The sequence below is a fragment of the Azolla caroliniana genome, unplaced genomic scaffold, assembly GCF_043228905.1.
Source record: "Azolla caroliniana isolate FFs.n. ecotype wild unplaced genomic scaffold, voAzoCaro1.0.p SCAF_21, whole genome shotgun sequence".
In the NCBI taxonomy this organism is placed as follows: Eukaryota; Viridiplantae; Streptophyta; class Polypodiopsida; order Salviniales; family Salviniaceae; genus Azolla; species Azolla caroliniana.
The window spans coordinates 7,241,298-7,260,051 of NW_028230456.1; the positions used below are offsets into that span (position 1 = coordinate 7,241,298).

At 40.0% G+C, this 18,754-nt stretch overlaps 1 protein-coding gene across 1 annotated transcript; it reads left to right on the plus strand.

Annotated features, from left to right (window-relative positions):
- The first annotated feature begins 12,096 nt into the window (after window positions 1–12,096).
- On the plus strand, window positions 12,097–18,620 carry LOC147850556 (uncharacterized). The gene is made up of 4 exons (XM_087336676.1): window positions 12,097–12,419; window positions 16,748–16,850; window positions 17,926–18,099; window positions 18,361–18,620. The coding sequence occupies exons 1-4, from the start codon at window positions 12,130–12,132 to the stop codon at window positions 18,511–18,513; spliced, it is 720 nt and encodes a 239-aa protein (XP_087192802.1). The 5' UTR covers window positions 12,097–12,129; the 3' UTR covers window positions 18,514–18,620.
- The last annotated feature ends 134 nt before the right edge of the window (window positions 18,621–18,754 follow it).

Genomic DNA, 18,754 nt, shown 5'->3' on the forward strand with positions numbered 1-18,754 from the left:
TTGAGCAAATTATGCATTGCATAACATGCATTTTGACAAGAAAGGTTTGTTAAGGTGCTCAAGTAAAACTCCAACTTGAAAATGGATTGGGAAATGAGAACCTCAAAGGACTACTTCATATTGGAGGTCCCATATCTTTTCCTAGTGTTTTGATAAATCATGGGTTTTTATAGGTGTTACACTTAAGCTTCAACTCATGGAGTGTGTAATCCTCTCGTATGCCATAGTAAATATAAGCAAGGGCAAATGTGGATGCAAAGTGCCTAAGTACAATCATGTCAAAATAGGGAATATATTTGCTCTTGCATAAGCTTAATCTCCTTGTTAGAATCCTTATATGATCTCTTGACTAGAATTATGAAGAGTTTTCAAATATTTTCAGCATCAAATTGATTGTTCGAGTCTTCAAGGGACAATCTTAATTGTCCAAAGCATGTGTATTAACCCTACTACATAATTCTTACACACATATTCATGTTGAATGACATCAATTTTTTTTTACATGAGGTTATACTTTCACATATAATGCCCAATTTAATTCTCGTTTGTTGTCAACACTATTGCTGCAAGTGACCCTTTGCCACTCTACAGGTTTGCAAATCTCGTGTATGGGTAACCCCATGACCTTAGTGTATTTTAACACCAAATAAGACTTAATGCTAACCAAGGGTTTGACCACCTTCTTAGGTCTTCACACTTTACTAGTCATTTCAAAATGATAGCAACAATTACACAATTTCACTAAGATTTACTTGTCATTGAGAGGTCTTACAATCACGAGTGAATGCAACCAATTTAGTTTCGTAACATTGTGAGAACATCATAACAATGATCAACTCCAAGTATAAATGTAGCTTCATTCTTATAACTAAATAAAAATAATGAATCACAAAACCAACATGGAAGATAATAATGATGGCATTGGTCATGACAAAATTAATAAAGCATTTGCTAATTTTGTTGAGAATGGAACTCAACTTCCTGTGAGTGGCAACACACTCTAGGATACTCAAATGTATGAACTCCCCACCTCCTTGTATAATAACTAGTGTGTCATAGATGTTAAGTCCTATGACACATATTCCTTAGGTAGTTAAGACACGACCTCTTTCCCAAGAGGTTGTATTGGTGAGAGAACTTAGAAAGAAGGTGACTACATAAGCACCTTCTCCCTCTCTTTGTAATTGTTGGTCATTCTTGCTTCCTAGTAATACAGTTTTCTATTTTTTCTGTAATTGTGAGGTCTCTCTCTCTCTCTCAAGACGTTAATATATCTTTCTTTCTTTCACTCACAGACACTCTCTCTCTACACACACACACACACACACAATTCTTCCTCTGCAACCAAGAGCAACCCCGAGAACACAACTTCTATTACCGACAAGACGTCTCGAACGCGCGAGGCAGAGCGTCCGGAAGAAGGGGGAACAATCATGCCGGACCCAGCCGACAAAACAATCTCGCTCAGTGTGGATACTATGGTAAATTCAGCCACTATGAGGTAGAGTGTTAGAAAAAGAAGAGTGAGTCGGCCTCCACAAGCCGACAACTCACAAACTATGCCTCCAACTCTGACTATGATAATCGTGGCAGAATGTTTGTGATGAGGCACAGAGCGCACTAGATGACAGCCTCAAACCTGGCCAACACTTCCAAACCAGAAGATGTATGGTTTGTCAACTCGGCTGCATCGAACCACATGACATGCCACGAGGATTGGTTCAAGGAGCTACAAAAGCCCGAACGACCCGACTATGTGGAAACTCGGGATGACACAATTCACCCCATATCAACAATGCCCCATTTGGGGAAGACGACAACCAAACATACATCAAGAATGTTTTGCATGTTCCTACAATAACAAAGAACTTGGTCTTAGTTGGCTAGATAGTCAAACAAGGCATGCAAGTCCACTTCAACGATGGAGGATGCTTCATCGAAAAAGAAGGTCGACTCATCGCTAGGGGTCGGAGAGAAGGTCGGATGTTCATCCTCGACTCTCACGAGATGAACTCGACAATGTATGCCAAGGGCCAAAGAGTCAACACCAACATAGAGTTGTGGCACAAGAGGATAGGCCACATCAATCTCCAAAAGCTCAAGGGAATGCAGTCGAAAGGAGTTGTCACCGGACTCCCGACCTTCACCGAAAAGGAAATTATAGGCATGTGCGAAGCTTGTCAATTCGGCAAACAACACCGACAATTGTTCCCAAAGGAGAGGAACACAAGCAAAGGGATCTTGGATGTAATGCATTTAGATGTATGGGGACCAGCTCAGACGACAACATTCAGTGGTTGCCGGTACTACATAACGTTCATCGACGACTTCTCTAAACATACATGGATCTACCCCATGCGACAGAAGAGCGGAGTGTTCGGACACTTCCAAAGGTTCAAAAACAAAGTCGAAAAGGCAACCGGTCGGCATGTCTGATGCCTTCCATCGGACGACGGCAAGGAGTATTTCTCTGACGCCTTTACAACATATCTTCGACAAAAAGGAATCCGATGGGAGTTTACCTGCCGACACACACCTCAACAGAACGGAGTAGCCGAACGCACATACTCGAGGTGGCAAGGGCAATGATGAACGAGAAACATCTGCCAAAGTCATATTGGGCTAAAGTGGCGAATACAACCGTTTATCTGATGAATCACTGCACAACATCAAGAGTGCACGAAGTTACCCCCTACGAAAAGTTCTATGGGAAGAAACCAGATCTATCTCATGTCAAGATATTCAGTTCAATTGCATATGTACATATTCCCGACGACCTGTGGTAGAAGCTCTCAAGTCGGAGAAATGTATACTCGTAGGGTACTCACTCGAGCAAAAAGGGTATAAGTGCTTCAACCCTTCCACCAAGAAGGTACGAATGAGTAGGGATGTAGTATTCAATGAGTCAACATCTTGGTATACAGTCGAATCAGCCCCATCCGACACAATCGAAACCAAGTTCAACACAGATGCAGAGGAGGATGATCGACCAAGGTTCACATAAGAGGAAAGTCCAATCTCAACTAGGTTGAGTGGACCACAAGAGCCTCCAAGCGACCAAAGCACATCGCAGCCAAGTCCGAAACATGACAAAGGAAAGGCCAAAATGCCTGAGTACGAAGACTCAGTTGGAAATGAATCACCTCACTTATCCAACAGTAAGGTTGGTGGATTGGATGTGCCCATCATGAGGACACCAGGAGAACCACGTCGATCCACTCGAGAAAAGAACATAGTCAGCCGATTTGGCTACAACGACTACATGGCATATCATTATGCATTCATGATGAAGGTGTTGACAGTCTGAGAACCGGAAAACTATTCCGAAGCCGGGAAGGACCCTAGATGGGTCGAAGCGATGAATGAGGAGATGCAAACACTCTCCAAGAATGAGACATGGGATCTCGTTCCTTCCTCAAACCATCAAAAGGCAATTGGATGCCGGTGGATCTTCAAGATAAAGCACAACGCCGACGACATTGTCCATCGGTACAAGGCTCGGCTTGTGGCAAAGGGGTATGCGCAGATGCATGGTGTCAACTACGAAGAGACCTTTGCCTTGGTGGCAAAGATGACTACAATTCGAATCGTGATCACGCTTGCAGCAGCAAACGGGTGGCACCTCCACCAAATGGACGTAAAGAACGCCTTTCTACAAGGCAAGTTAGACAAAGAGGTGTACATGGTGCAACCACCCGGATTCGTGTCGACTACACATCCAACTGCTGTTTGCCGACTCAAAAAGCTTGTATATGGCCTGAAGCCGGCATTGAGAGCATGGCATTTGAAGATAACGCAATATCTTCATCAAATCGGCTTCAACATGTCCAAGTCTGACAACTCTCTGTTCATCCGGAGCGACTCTAGAGGACAGGTAATTATCAAGAGCATTTAACGAATATTGAGCACAACAAGAAGCTCCTCTCCAACCGATTCGAAATGACCGATATGAAGGTCCAGACGACATCATGCTTTCTCAAAAGCACTATACTCTCAATCTTCTGAAATTGAGAAAGCACTATACTATCAATCTTCTTAACAATTTTAGGATGACACAATGTAAGCCTGCCATTACTCCTCTCGATCGAAATCTAAAGCTAGATGCTGACTAAGGCACTAGAGAGTGTGAGCCAACGCATTATCGTCAACTAGTCGGAAGCCTCATCTAGCTCACAATTACCTGACCCGACTTGAGTTACCCGATCGGCCTCCTTAGCCAGTTCATGCAAACTCCGCGAGATATCCATCTCGACTGTGCTAAGCGAGTGCTTAGGTATGTGAGTGGAACCATGGATTTCGACATCCTTTACAAATCGGCCACACTGATACGACACAAAGGTTATACTGATGCCGATTGGGCCAACTACAGAGCCGATCACCGATCGACATACGGATTTGTTTTTTCTCTCGACAATGGCGCCATATCACGGGGTAGAGAGAAACATCTGACAGTTCCACAGTCAAGCACTAAAGCCAAATACAGGGGCGCAATCGTAGCCACATGCGAAGCCATTTGGCTGAAGAGAATCGTGAAGGATCTGGGCGTTCCCATCAAGATCAGTAATGAAATGGCAAGACTCGAACCCATGACCTTATGCTACATGGGTCGAGCTCTTGACCATTAGACCACACATTGTAATACGTAAAATATTATTTTCATTTATGTTTTATTATAGAAAATTGATGTATATTCCAGATTTCTCTGGAACATTCTAGAAACTTCAGGAGTACTCCTGAGAACACTATGGAAGGAGGCACAAGGCATTATTTTGAACCAATTCGGTTCAATGCCAGTCTTAAGCCTCCTCGCTACTATTGTATACTCTCTTCACATAATATACATCTTTTATAATCATTCTCTCTCTCTCTCTCTCTCTCTCTCTCTCGCTCACTCTTTCCTTCTCTTGAGAGTTCTACACCTCTCTTAGTACTAATCCTTATCTTTTAGTACTAATTCCTTCTCTGTCTTAGTACTGATCCTGACAGTTTGAACCGATTTTCCGTCCTCCTTCCGTCTCCTCCTTTCCTCCTCTTCCTTTTATCTTCTTACATATCCCCTTTTTCCGGTCTTCTTTTCGGTTTCTCTCATCTTCTTACCCCTTTCTTCCTTTCATACTAATCCTCTTATCCTCCCTAGTAAAATGGAAATTGTTAGCACTCAGGAATACCAATCTGTTTGCTCGGAGCTCCAATGCTTAAAGGAGAAATTTGTAGCACTAGAACAAGAAAATCACCGTTTGTTGGGGGATCTTCAACAAATAGCTCTGGAAAAACAACAACAACACGGGGAGCTGACGTTACATGTGCAACAACTCGAAGCAACCATCGTAGCGATGCAACAACAAGGACCCAGAACACAAGGGATTCATAAAGAACCCAAGATCGGCCTTCCCATGAAATTCGATGGAACGCGATCGCAGTTTAGAGGGTTCCTTAATCAGGCACGACTAGTTATTCAAATGCATCCTTCCCGATATCCCACCGATGCATCACGAGTGGGTTTAGTAGGCACGTTGTTAAGTGGCTCAACGTTGGCATGGTTCGCTCCTTTGTTAGAAAAAGAATCTCCATTACTAAACAATTTTGAAGAATTTATAAGTGAGTTTAAAGCTTGTTTTGGAGATACTGACAGCATAAGGACAATCAACAAAATCCGACGACTACGTCAAGGCAATCGTCTAGCCTCTGCATACGCTGCAGATTTTTGTCTACTGGCCTCCGATATCCCCTGGGATGATCAAGCGTTAATGGAGCAATTTCGTTATGGTCTACGTAATGATGTCAAAGATTTACTCTTGACCTTTCCCGAAGAACCAAAGTCATTAACAGAAGCAATCAGTCGTGCAGTGAGATGCGACAATCGCCTCTTCGAATGGCGTTCGGAACGTCAGTTCCAGATGCCAAGGGCAAGATCTGAGCCTACCTACGCCTCAGTGGTAGCGAAACTTTTTTCAAGGGAGTCATATAATGCGCCTCCAGTAAGTACTCCAACTCCGATGGAAATTGACACTACATGTCGTCGTGGACCGCTATCGGAAGAAGAAAAGCAACGACGGCGAGCAAATCGACTATGTCTTTATTGCGGCGGACTAGGGCATACCGCGGTAAACTGTCCCCATAGGCCAAGAAGGCAAGTAAACAAAAAATTTGCTAGTTTTGATTGTACTAAACCCGAGTATATTTCAGTAGGGATATCTGATAGTCCTAATAGTACTAATAGCCCAAATCTAGCGAACAAATATGATGTCCTTAGTCAGTTAGAAGAAGAGTTAAACGACTAAGTCTAGCCAAAATAGGAGTCGTTTGGTTGGACAACCCTAGATTTGTGCAACCCATTAGTGGTTCCATTCCCTCTAAGCAACTTAGCAATGTGTTCGTGGCCCAAGTAATAGTTAGTAAAAGTACCCCTCCAGTACATGTCTTAGCACTTCTAGATTTCGGAGCTAATTCTTGCTTCATGGATAGGAACTTTGCCCAAGCTCATCAGATATCTCTCAGAAAACTCCCGTGTCCAGCCTCTATAGGTTTCATTGATGGTCGTCCCATTGCTTTCGAAAATATCATAGAAGAGTAAGAGCCCGTTAATATTGTCCTAGATAATCTAGCATGTGTAGTATCATTTAATATAATTAGCATCCCAGAACACCCCATTGTTTTAGGATTACCATGGTTCGAATTACATAACCCAGACATAGATTGGAGAACAAGAGAAATCCGGTATCGAAAAACCCAAGGGTCTACTCATGAGATTGCAACCATTTTGCTACATCAGTTGCAAGAAGAAGGACGCAAGGAGGAAATGTTTCTCTTCGCAATATCAGTATAGCCCTCAGACACCATTAAAGGGGAGTCCACCGTTCAACTTCCAAAGAAGTATCATCATTATGCTGATGTGTTCGATAAAGTACAAGCCAATATGCTTCCTCACCATCGACCATATGATTGCCCCATCGATTTACAACCGGGGAAAGAGCCACCATGGGGACCGATCTACAATTTGTCACCAACCAAGCTAGAAGTCTTGCGAGCCTATATAGAGGAGAATTTGGAAAATGGTTTCATTCGGCATTCGAAATCTCCAGCCGGCGCACCCATTTTCTTCGTCAAGAGAAAGGATGGATCACTTCGTCTCGTTGTAGATTACCGTGGCTTGAATAAGGTTACAATCAGAAATAGGTATGCACTTCCCCTTATCTCAAGCTTTTTAGAACGGATCAATGGTACCGTGCAAGGTTCTTCACGAAGTTCGACTTACGGGGAGCCTATAACCTCGTACGGATCCGACCAGGAGATGAATGGAAGACCGCGTTTCACACCAGATATGGGCACTTCAAGTATACGGTCATGCCGTTCGGCCTCACTAATGCGCCAACAGTTTTCCAACACATGGCAAATGATATATTTCGAGATCTCTTGGATGTTTGTTTGATCATCTATTTGGATGATCTACTGGTTTATTCGAAGACCCAAGAAGAGCATGATTCTCATGTACTGTTAGTACTAAAACAACTTCGAGAACATGGTCTTTATGCAAAGCTAGAAAAATGTAGTTTTGGGTGCAACCAGGTGGAATTTCTGGGCTATGTCATTTCTTGGGAAGGCATCTCCATGGACCCAGCTAAGGTCAAAATTGTGGTAGAGTGGCAGACTCCGCGTTCGGTGCGAGATGTGCAATGCTTTTTAGGCTTTGCCAATTTTTACCGGAAGTTCATACAGGATTACTCAAAGCTCGTTCTGCCTCTCACACAACTTACCAGGAAGGGACAATCATTCGTTTGGTCTGAAGAAGCGGACGTGGCTTTCGAGAGTCTTAAAAAGGCATTTACATCGGCTCCAATTCTAGCTCATGTCGATCCAGAAAAACCATTCATTATCGAAGCAAACGCATCGGATTTCGCATTGGGGAGCATTCTGTCACAATGGGGTAATGATGAGAAGCTACATCCTGTGGCTTTTCACTCACGCAAGTTTGACGCCGCCAAAATCGACTACGAAATTCATGATAAGGAGCTATTGGCAATAGTAGACTCTTTTACGCAATGGAGGCATTTTCTAGAGGGATCCTCTCATCAAGTCGCCATATTCAGTGACCACAAAAACCTTGCCTACTTTCAGGACGCTCGTGTGTTAAATCGACGTCAAGCTCGGTGGGCCCACTTCCTCACGCGTTTCGACTTCAAAATTACACATCGTCTGGGGAAGCACCAAGGGAAGGCAGATGCATTATCACGATGTTCATACCTAGCACCGCGTCCCGGCGAGCCAACTTTTGATAACCAAAAGCAAGTAATCTTGGGATCAACACGATTACAAGCAACACAGGTCTTTGGCATGCCCATGGATTCCCACGTTATCGATACTATACGTGAGGACTTGAAGACCGATGCTTTCGCCCAAGCCATTCTAGCGCAAATTGATCCCTCTCGAGCATCTTGTTCACAGTCACAACCACCAGGTACGGACTATCGGCAATTCAAATACCATGATGGATTACTATTCTTTAATGAACTCTCGTATATTCCTAATGGTTCTTGCCACCTTCAAGTAGTCCAAAACTGTCATGACACATATACAATTGGGCATTTTGGTAGTACTAAAACATTAGATTTAGTACAACGATCATTCTGGTGGCCCCGTATGCGACAATTTGTCGAAGATTTTGTTCGGATTTGTGATATATGTTGCAGAGCGAAAATGCCAAGGCATCATTCATATGGTTTATTAGAACCATTACCCATTCCAAGCAAGCCATGGCAATCCATTGCTCTAGACTTCATCACAGATCTTCTAGTTTCAAAGGGGTTCAATGCGATTCTATCAGTCATAGATCGATATACGAAGATGGCTCATTTCTTGCCATGTACTAAGGAAATCTCCAGTGAAGAAACTGTTGAAATTGTCATGCATGAAGTATGTCGGCATCATGGCCTTCCCAATAGTATCATCAACGATTGTGGACCCCAGTTCGTATCGAAATTTTGGAAGCACCTTTTTAAAATGTTCAAGGTCAATTGTAACCTCTCCTCCGGCTACCACCCACAAACCGATGGCCAAGCAGAACGAACAAATCAAACGCTAGAGCAGTATCTTCGGTGCTTTGTAAGCTATCATCAGGATGACTGGGCAAATATTCTCCACTTCGCCGATTTTGCCTATAATAACTTTGTCTACGCATCGACTAAAGTTACACCATTTTATGCTTATATGGGTTGTCACCCCCGATGATGTGTATTTGAAACCCCAGAGTTGTCCACAAATCCTTGCGCAGAGGATCGTTTAGAGCGGTTATGCAAGATACAAGCCGATTTATCTACTCATCTCCAACAAGCTCAATAAACACACAAGGTTTATGCGGATCGTCATCAACTTCCATCCAGTTTTAACATTGGAGATCGGGTATGGCTACTACGACGACACATCAAGACTACTCGCCCATGCGAGAAATTGGATTATCGGCGATTAGGTCCTTTTTGTATTATAGGAAAGATTAATGATGTCGCTTTACACAACCTCCACCCCCGATCGAGCTTGAAGATGGACCTGAGTACGAGGTTGCCACCATCCTTGATTCCAAGATTGTTCACAACAAGCCCTACTATCTAGTCGATTGGCTAGGACATAGTCCCAACGAGCGTACTTGGGAATCGATAGAGAATGAATGTGACCAATGCTCGTGCTCTTCTTGACGACTTCCATCGTCAATATCCAGACAAACCGGGTCCTCAATCCAAAACGACTCGTGACACTCATCGTTTTAAAGGGGGGATAGTGTCATGATATGGCAAGACTCGAACCCATGACCTTATGCTACATGGGTCGAGCTCTTGACCATTAGACCACACATTATAATATATAAAATATTATTTTCATTTATGTTTTATTATAGAAAATTGATGTATATTCCAGATTTCTCTGGAACATTCTAGAAACTTCAGGAGTACTCCTGAGAACACTATAAAAGGAGGCGCAAGGCATTATTTCGAACCAAATCGGTTCAACGCCAATCTTAAGCCTCCTAGCTACTATTGTATACTCTCTTCACATAATATATATCTTTTATAATCATTCTCTCACCCTTTCTCTCTCTCTCTCTCTCTCTCTCTCGCTCACTCTTTCCTTCTCTCGAGAATTCTACACCTCTCTTAGTACTAATCCTCATCTTTTAGTACTAATTCCTTCTCTGTCTTAGTACTGATCCTGACAGGATCCGATTCTCTTCTACTGTGACAACATGAGTAGTATTCACCTCACTCGGAACCCAGTCTTCCATCCTCGAACAAAGTACATCGAAGTGCACTATCACTTCATTTGAGAGCATGTTTTGGTCGGGGATGTTGACCTACAACACATCAACACAAACATGCAAACGACCGACATCTTCATTGAGGCCCTGGGAGTCGATAGGTTGTGACAATTCACGACTGGCCTGGGTTTTCTAACCATCGACCAACCGAACTTGAGGGGGAGTAGTAGGACTACACCCGGCCATTTGAAGCCAAAGCCGAAGCCGCCGTAGTCGCCGTAGTCGTCTAGTCGTCACATAAAGATGGCTCGAAGATCAATCCGAACCAATCATCCAGAAGCCGAAGCCGGAAGTTGTGTTTGAAGGGGCGTGTTGAGAATCAAACTCAACTTCCCGTGAGTGGTAACACACTCTAGGATACTCAAGTGTGTGAACACCCCACCTCATTGTATAGTAACTAGTGTGTCATAGAAGTTAATGTCCTATGACACATATTCCTTAGGTAGTTAAGACACGACCTCTTTCCCAAGAGGTTGTACTGGTGAGAGAACTTAGAGAGAAGGTGACTACATAAGCACCTTCTCCCTCTCTTTTTAATTGTTGGTCATTCTTGCATCCTCGTAATACAGTTTTCTGATTTTTTTGTAATCATGAGCTCTCTCTCTCTCGCTACACACGCACGCACACACACACACACACACACACACACACACACAATTCTTCCCTTGCACAAAATCCATCCGATTCTTTACAAATTTACCCAAGGTATTACAATTGCAACTACTCGCAACATGCTTGCATATTACACACGGTACATGGTTTGGGAATAATCATAACCATTACTCGTGTTATGACAATACGTGGCACATTTCTCCACATTCAATGCTCCTTTTAGTTTGTAGATGCACGAGGGGCCAAATAATGTTGACATGACTAGGTTCAATGTATTAGCTATGTTTCTTTCTTTTGGGTCAGCTTACCACATAAAAAAAAATGAAACATTTAGCTCGAAAAAGGACGAGGATTTCAACATCAACTAACAACCCGTCGTGTGCATGGAAACTCCATTCATTTGCTACCCAATTGTGTGCATGGCTCCTTCAATTTCCTGCTAAAGTCGGATTAATGAATTCCCTCCAGCCCCAGAGCTCCTTTAAAAAAAAAACCATTTAGCCAATGAAAATGGCCTCCAATGATCGGTAGGCAGGCGACATGTATCCAAAAGAGCTATCCCTTCCACATGTGAACCGAATCCGGCCTCGTTTTTTTGCCCCTGTCTTCTTTTTGGTTTGGTTTGTTTCAAGGCAGAAGAGTGTGGATGGAGAGTGGCTAGGCAGGTGAAACACGGTATAGTTCTTCTTCGGGCAAAACCATCTCTCAATTTCTTCCTTTCTATGGCCGCATGCCGGAAAATGTCTCTCAGCCGAAGAAGTAAAAACCACACACCCCCATCTAAATCTCTTTGTTTTACTTACATATTTACATACATCATTGTATGAACCATACGCACCATACACGCATTCGCATTCGCATTCGAGAATGTTTCAATCATTCAAGTATAATAAACACTGTCGAAGTATGGTAAATACATACTATACTTTTGTATTCATTGCTTATTATAAGGTAAATTTATTTTTTTTAAGGTAAAAAAGTTAAAAGTAAAAAGTGTCAAAAGAAAACACACACACACACACACAAAGAATGTTTTGATAACATACGCATTCGTATAAAAAAGAGAATGTTTGCCAATGCATTCGAGTATATTAAGTTGACATATGTCTCTCTCTTTTTTTGATCTCTATTTCTATCCTTTCCACTTTATTTTGCGTTCTTTTTCTTTGCCTGCAGTTTTTCCTTCTTTGATTTCTATCTTTTCCGGTCCCGCCATGGCTTCTCCCGTAGCTCTGCTCCACGGCCTCCTGTTCCTCCTTCTCCTTCTCGCCCCCCCCTCCGCCTCCATTCCCATTCCTTCTCGCTACGATGGATTCGTCTTCAGACCTTCTTCTTCTTCTTCTTCTTCTTCGTCATCATCGTCTTTCTCTTCCGCTACCGTCTTGCTCGAGGCTTTCTTTGATCCCCTCTGCTCCGACACTGCCGATGCGTGGCCTGTTGTCAAGGAAGTTGCTGAGTATTACGCCGATAATTTGACATTGATCGTTCATCCATTCCCTCTTCCGTGAGTGCGCACACAACTCTCTTTTCTTCTTCTGACAGATTGATGAATATTGTTGTTTAAGATTCGCAATTATAAATGATCCGAATTTTTTATTTGCCTAATCTATTTTTTCTCCCAAATCAGTGCTCAAAGTTGCACTTCAAAGATGATTTGAAATCAAGACTTTTTTGAGTATATATTTTCCCCACCTTAAATCAGCATGAAAATATTGCATTTGAAGATGATATGAACTAAAGTTTCAAGGGTTTGTTACAAATCAACTTTTTCACGTGCATTTTAAGTTTATCATAAATAAAAAAGATTAGACGATTTTGTTCCCATTTCACATATTTTGTTTTTCCAAATCAGCATTTAAAAGCTGCATTTGGACATATAAAAATTAAATTATTTTTTTTCTATATTTCCCCAAACCAGCATTTAAACCTTGCATTTGAAGATGATATGAAATCTGGATTTGTTTTTGGTGTACTTTTTTCCTTCTCTAAATCAGCGTTTTAAAACTGTGTTTGAAGATGATATAAATATCAAGATTTTCAAGATTCTTTTGCATACATTTTCAAATCATCTGAAATCAAGATTTTTTGCGTTTTTTTGGACTACTTCTCATTATTGGTCACATATATTCTTCTTTTCGGTTTGATATATTGAATCTTTTTGCAGAATTTTGCGCTGATCTAGAATTAACTTTTAAGGATGTATTTTTAAATATATATTTTTATTGTTTCAACGGGTTGAAATGTTTCTCAAATATGTATTCAAAGTTCATCTGAAATCAAGACTTTCAAGATGGATGTGAATCCCCTGTTTTCCCCATTTTAAAAGTTGTTTAAAGCCATCGTCATGTGAGATTTCTCTCTATCCCTCCATCAATGCATGTGAACATACTTGAAAGGATGAGAATGTGATTAGACACTTTGAACATGATCTAAATCAAGAATGATGATAGCCATATTGGTACTATGGCAGTTGTTGCATTCTATTTTTGAGAGAGAGAGATTAATGTCTTTTAAAAGGCCAAAATGGCCTATAAGACTAACAAGAGATTACGGCTTAAGTGTTGTTTTGTCTTTGAGAACAACAAAACAAAATAAATGCTACTAAGTAAAAATAAAAGTAAATAAGATAAAAATAGACTAAAGATTCTTGTTATTGGTATATGTAAGATTCTCAAGCCAATATATATTGTAATTTTTGTCTTTGAAAGATCTCTACCATAGGTCGATCCATTATGGAGAGGTCTCCGAAGCGATGAAAGCACCTACGATGGCGGGAGATAATGGCCTTTATTTGTTGATGACAAGGGTGGTGAGATCGTGGTCCATGAGGCTAGGGGCTACATGTACGACAAATTTCTATTGCCCGATCTAATTGTAACCCCTTCATTATATCTTTGTTGAGAGCCCATTGGTTGAATGTGTGGAACGTATAGGCAAATGTGATCAAAGGTAGAGCATTGTATCAAAGTGTGATACTCTGACTCCTGAGCTTGTTTAGGGAAAAGTGTGCATAGTCTCCTACTTACATACCTTGTGCCCCAATGCCCTGTCTCACATTGTAGTGAGTTGAGTGAAGTTGTATGGAAGCAATGGTTCGGATGGTAGACAATGGGATGGGCTCATACATGTATTGATGTGCACAATTTCCCCGTCCAGTGAAGGATATGATTTTGTAGTTAGATGCACATATGAAGTATAATGTGTGAAACGTGAACCTCCACAAATTTCCCATGTCGAGATACATTTGTGTTGCAAAAAGGTCTCCTTCATATAGGAATTTATTGATGCATCATGAAGCAAGTGTGTTGCATCTCATCTCCCTAACCAATTTTCTATATCTTGCATCCAACTAGAACACACAATTTTGCTTTGGTGTGTCTTTTGGATATTTTTGCTTGCTTCCCATGCGATTCTAGGAAGTTGATGTGAGGGACTTTTTTGAACCTTAAGCATGTATTTGACAACCTTTCCCATGGCCATGATCTTAATGGGTGGTGATCCTATCTCAAGATGTAGGGAGGTTTATGGTGTTTATTTCTTGACTTGGAGAAACTTTGTAAGAAAATGCTTTTGGACTTTTTAAAACTCTTTCCAAGTAGACTTAGGGATGCTACTGCCCCATACTTCCACCCTGTAGAGAAGCACTAGTGTCACCAAAGTGTCAAAAAGGTATTTCTCGAGGACCTAACCTTTAAATCCTCCGCCACGGCATGTGTTCTCAAGTGCATAATATGCTCTCTTTCTTGTTCTATGCGATGGTAGGACATCCATTCTATCTATGATTTGAGGGGACTTCAAGGCTAAGGTATTTAAAGCTTTCCACAATCTTAAGTGGCTAGTTATTATACATAATGCATGGTTTGTCCTTATTTTGGCTCATCACAAGCAAACATTTGTTTTAGAGCTATTGACACTCAACTTAGTATGCATGCAAAACTCTTTTGATGCATTCATAAGCTTTTTGTTACACTTAATATGTATCCAATGAAAGCTTTGGTGTGAACTTAGTTAGAATAGTGTGAACCTAGTTAGTAACTATTGGGTTTCTAGCTACCTATAGATATTGGTTATCTAAACCATTCGATATCTTTGTAATGGCAAGCTCGTTTTTCCTAATCCATTGATTTTTTCCTTAAGTCTTTTAAGCAGTCTTGCTGGCTGGATGAGAGTTAGTATAAGAACTCTGTATTTTGTACAAATGGCATCTAAGCAGGTTTAGGTTTCCTGCTCTATTCTATTCTTCCTAATAGGCATACAAAGATTTTTCTCTTTATCCCTTTCCGTCTAAGCGACAAAAAGTTCGAACAACAGAAAATCTGCAGCAAAGGTGATTATTTTCTCCTTTCACATTTTCAGAAAGCAGATTTGGAGCTGATTCTTTTGACTGCTTACACGCCCAGATTTTTGGTTCTAGAGATACAGCCAAAACAAGTTCTGCAGCAGTCTCAAACCCTAGCTGCACAGCAACCAGTTTTCAGCACAACACAATAACTCTTCTCTCTTTCTTTCAGCCCATTGCTTATACTACACTTTTTAAGTGCACTGCGTAATTATTTTTTTGAAGCAGGTGATGCTTGTCACCATGAGCTTGCCGTACTCAAGCAAACCTCTTATAATGTAGAACTCGAAATTCAGCTTTAGAGCTAATGGAGAGTAATTTTAGAATGTTGACATGTTTATGTCTCATTGTTGATGTTATTTTTTGTTTAATAAGGTCCATCGAGAATTCTTTGCAAACTCTACAAGCAGGTTTTAGATGTTGTGACCAACACGGTGTTAACTTGTTCCGATGCAATTTAACTTCCTACATGTGAAATTAACCTGCTCATTTAGAAATTGCATCAGCGAGCCCAAAATCTTTGGGTATTTTCATTTTTATAACGGTGTTAACTTGTTCCGATGCAATTTAACTTCCTACATGTGAAATTAACCTGCTCATTTAAAAATTGCATCAGCGAGCCCAAAATCTTTGGGTATTTTCATGTTTATAAACTTTCTCCCATTTGAAAATTTAGTGATATTGATGGTTTGATTGGTGTTTTACTCCCTTCATGAAGTTCCAAATAATGGTTCAGTAACTAAAAAATGAAGTCATGTGGTCCATTGTAACATATGATTAACTTTTGAATTTCGTTATATCACAACTTGTAGCCAACTTTAATGGTACTATAAGTTGCATCTTGAAAAAAAAGTCATATTAATATTTATGGTCACATATAATTATAAAGCTAATATTGCTGAGAGACAATTTAAAAATTACCCTTAATGTATTTAAAAAACAATACAGTACCATTTGTATTTTCATAGTCTACCTTCTGTAAAAAGGTATCTCATAAAGCAAGTTTTAAAAAAAATCAACACCTGATAAAGCTTCCAATAAGCATTTTAACTAGATCCTATTCTTCAATCTGAATAGCAAGCTTGTTATTCAAAATATTAAGCATCCTAATAAGATTTCACGTGTCCCTCAGACAATAACTAAAAATATTAAGCATGCTATTCAGGATATTAAATATCTTATTAACTAGAATACCATGCATTCTAATGATCGGATTGTTAAACATCCTTCATAAAAAAGGTGAAAATTTTTATTTGCTGAATATAAGCAGAACTTTGTGGGCTACATTTTTTTGCATGTTTTGATATTATAAAAAATACTAGGGGTATTGCGGATATTACCCTATACATGAGAGGTATGTTTGATATTTTACCTATTGATATGGAAATGTAATCAATGTGTTTGGTCTGAAAGTGTCAAGGTTATTGCTTTCTAGAATGTCATGCATAAATAACTATCATTTGAGCTGACCACGTTTTTTCTCTTTGTGACAGGTATCATCACAATGCATTTTTTGCATGTAGAGCGCTTCATATTATCAACAACTTGAACAACTCTTTCACATACCCTTTGCTGGAGTTGTTTTTTGATAATCAGGTTCTTTCTCTTATTTGTGCATATATGAATTGGTATTTCATAGGTATCACTTCTGATCATGTACTGTAGAGGATTGATGAGTACACACAAATATAAATAAATCTTTATCATCGCCCTCTCTCTCGTGCACATTCCCTTGCCACCTTATACGATCCTCTTTTGTAATAATCCCTTACACTACTAAAAAATTATTTTATCCACAAAACTTGAAGTTTTGTAAGTTGTGACCAAATGTTAGCATGAAGGTGAACTTGCAACTGTCTAAATCACTCCATCGTATAGGATGTGACCGATTTGTGATTCTTGAGTGCCTTCCATTTAGAATATCTATTTCTATCATTTCTTTCAAGGTATAGTAAGTGACAACCAGATCAATGGAAATACAAATAGTATTGCAATTTGAAGTAGATTCTTAATAGAGAAACCTTTTTATATTTAATACAAAGATTTCGTGAAGAGTTAAAAGAGTGTGCCCTTAGAGTGCATTAAATGTTCGATCTCAAAGACAGATTGATATCCAAAGGCATTTCCAAATGACTTGTAAACAATTCTGTAAAGCAAGATGCTGAATACAGTGCTGAAATAGTTCAAAATGCATGGAATTGATCATTTGGCTATTGCTATTAGGTTCCTAAATCTTAGGTTGACCATCCATGTAGATGTGTTTATGTGTTTACTCAGACATTCTTTGAGATTGATATGTATATCCTGTCTTTTTTGAATGTTCTAGTCTGAAGACAGAAATAATGGTCTATTGGTTAAGTTGTAATAATTTTTGTATGTTTTCATCTCGCATTCAGGTTTCTCAATAGGAATATAACATAAGGAAAAACTCTGAAATGCTGTAGTTCTTTGATCTGTTCCCAAATGCTCGTGCATTTTCGCTATTTCCCTGAATGCAGCTGCACTTTCATCATTTCTCCAAATGCTACTTTCAACCCCTGAAAGAGCAATTATATGTGCTAAATTCATCCCCTTGTTCTCAGAATTTTTTCCTCTACTGTATTACAAGAAATAAGCACATGTAATGCATGTGCGAAGAGTATAAAATAATAATTTGTTTCTCTATTCATAGGATGCCTTTTTAAATAGTGCTACTATAGAGGAGACACCATCCTCTGTTGTGGACAGAATAGTGCAACTTGCAGTTCAAAACTTCAATGAGCTTCTGCCTTCAGAATTGGAGAGCATCTTCAAGGCGGCGTTTTCAGATTGGAAGACAGATTTGGCCACACGAATATCGTTTAAGGTAATTAACAAATGTTTTGCTGGTATATGTAAATAAGGTGGCATAGAAAAAATCTCGAAAATACCTGAGGTTTTCTTATCCCCTTAAGTAACCTTAGCTGAATCCCCTCTTGAGCAATTAGACATGCTATATTTTGGGGGAAATAATAAAATCACAGGCATTTCAGAGTTCTTTTTGCATATTTTATAATTAGCTAGATAATTTGAAGCCATATGCTCATTGAAGTTTTAAACCCCTAACCCTATGGTTTGACTTTTGTAGTTTGGATGCTCAAGAGTTGTCGTCGGCACACCTTACTTTTTTGTCAATGGAATCCCTCTTTATGATGCAGATTCTTCATGGACTTTCTCAGATTGGGAAGAGATAATTGGTCCTCTTCTGTCCGAAAACTCTAAATATTATGCTGATGCTTGACTTTTGTAGTTTATAATATGGCAATGGAATGATGTATATACCTATTTCGTCTTGATCAATGCTGTAGCCTCTTCAAATAATATTGAGCAACTTTTCTCACTTCATAATTGATTGGATTTTTGTGTTTGTTTGAGCGGTTTAGGGTTTAACACCATCTTTTGTCAAGTATGGGATTCGTTGAGAGTTATGCATGTCATGTAATGGAACTTTATTAAACCCATATGTAAATCTTGAATCGATT

What these genes read in the sequence shown, in the direction of transcription:
- LOC147850556 (XM_087336676.1), top strand. Translation starts at nt 12,130, where the DNA reads ATGGCTTCTCCCGTAGCTCTGCTCCACGGCCTCCTGTTCCTCCTTCTC. An exon ending in AGTTGTTTTTTGATAATCAG is followed by an intron (nt 16,851 to 17,925) that starts GTTCTTTCTCTT and finishes CTCTATTCATAG; the next exon opens with GATGCCTTTTTAAATAGTGC. An exon ending in CCACACGAATATCGTTTAAG is followed by an intron (nt 18,100 to 18,360) that starts GTAATTAACAAA and finishes TGACTTTTGTAG; the next exon opens with TTTGGATGCTCAAGAGTTGT.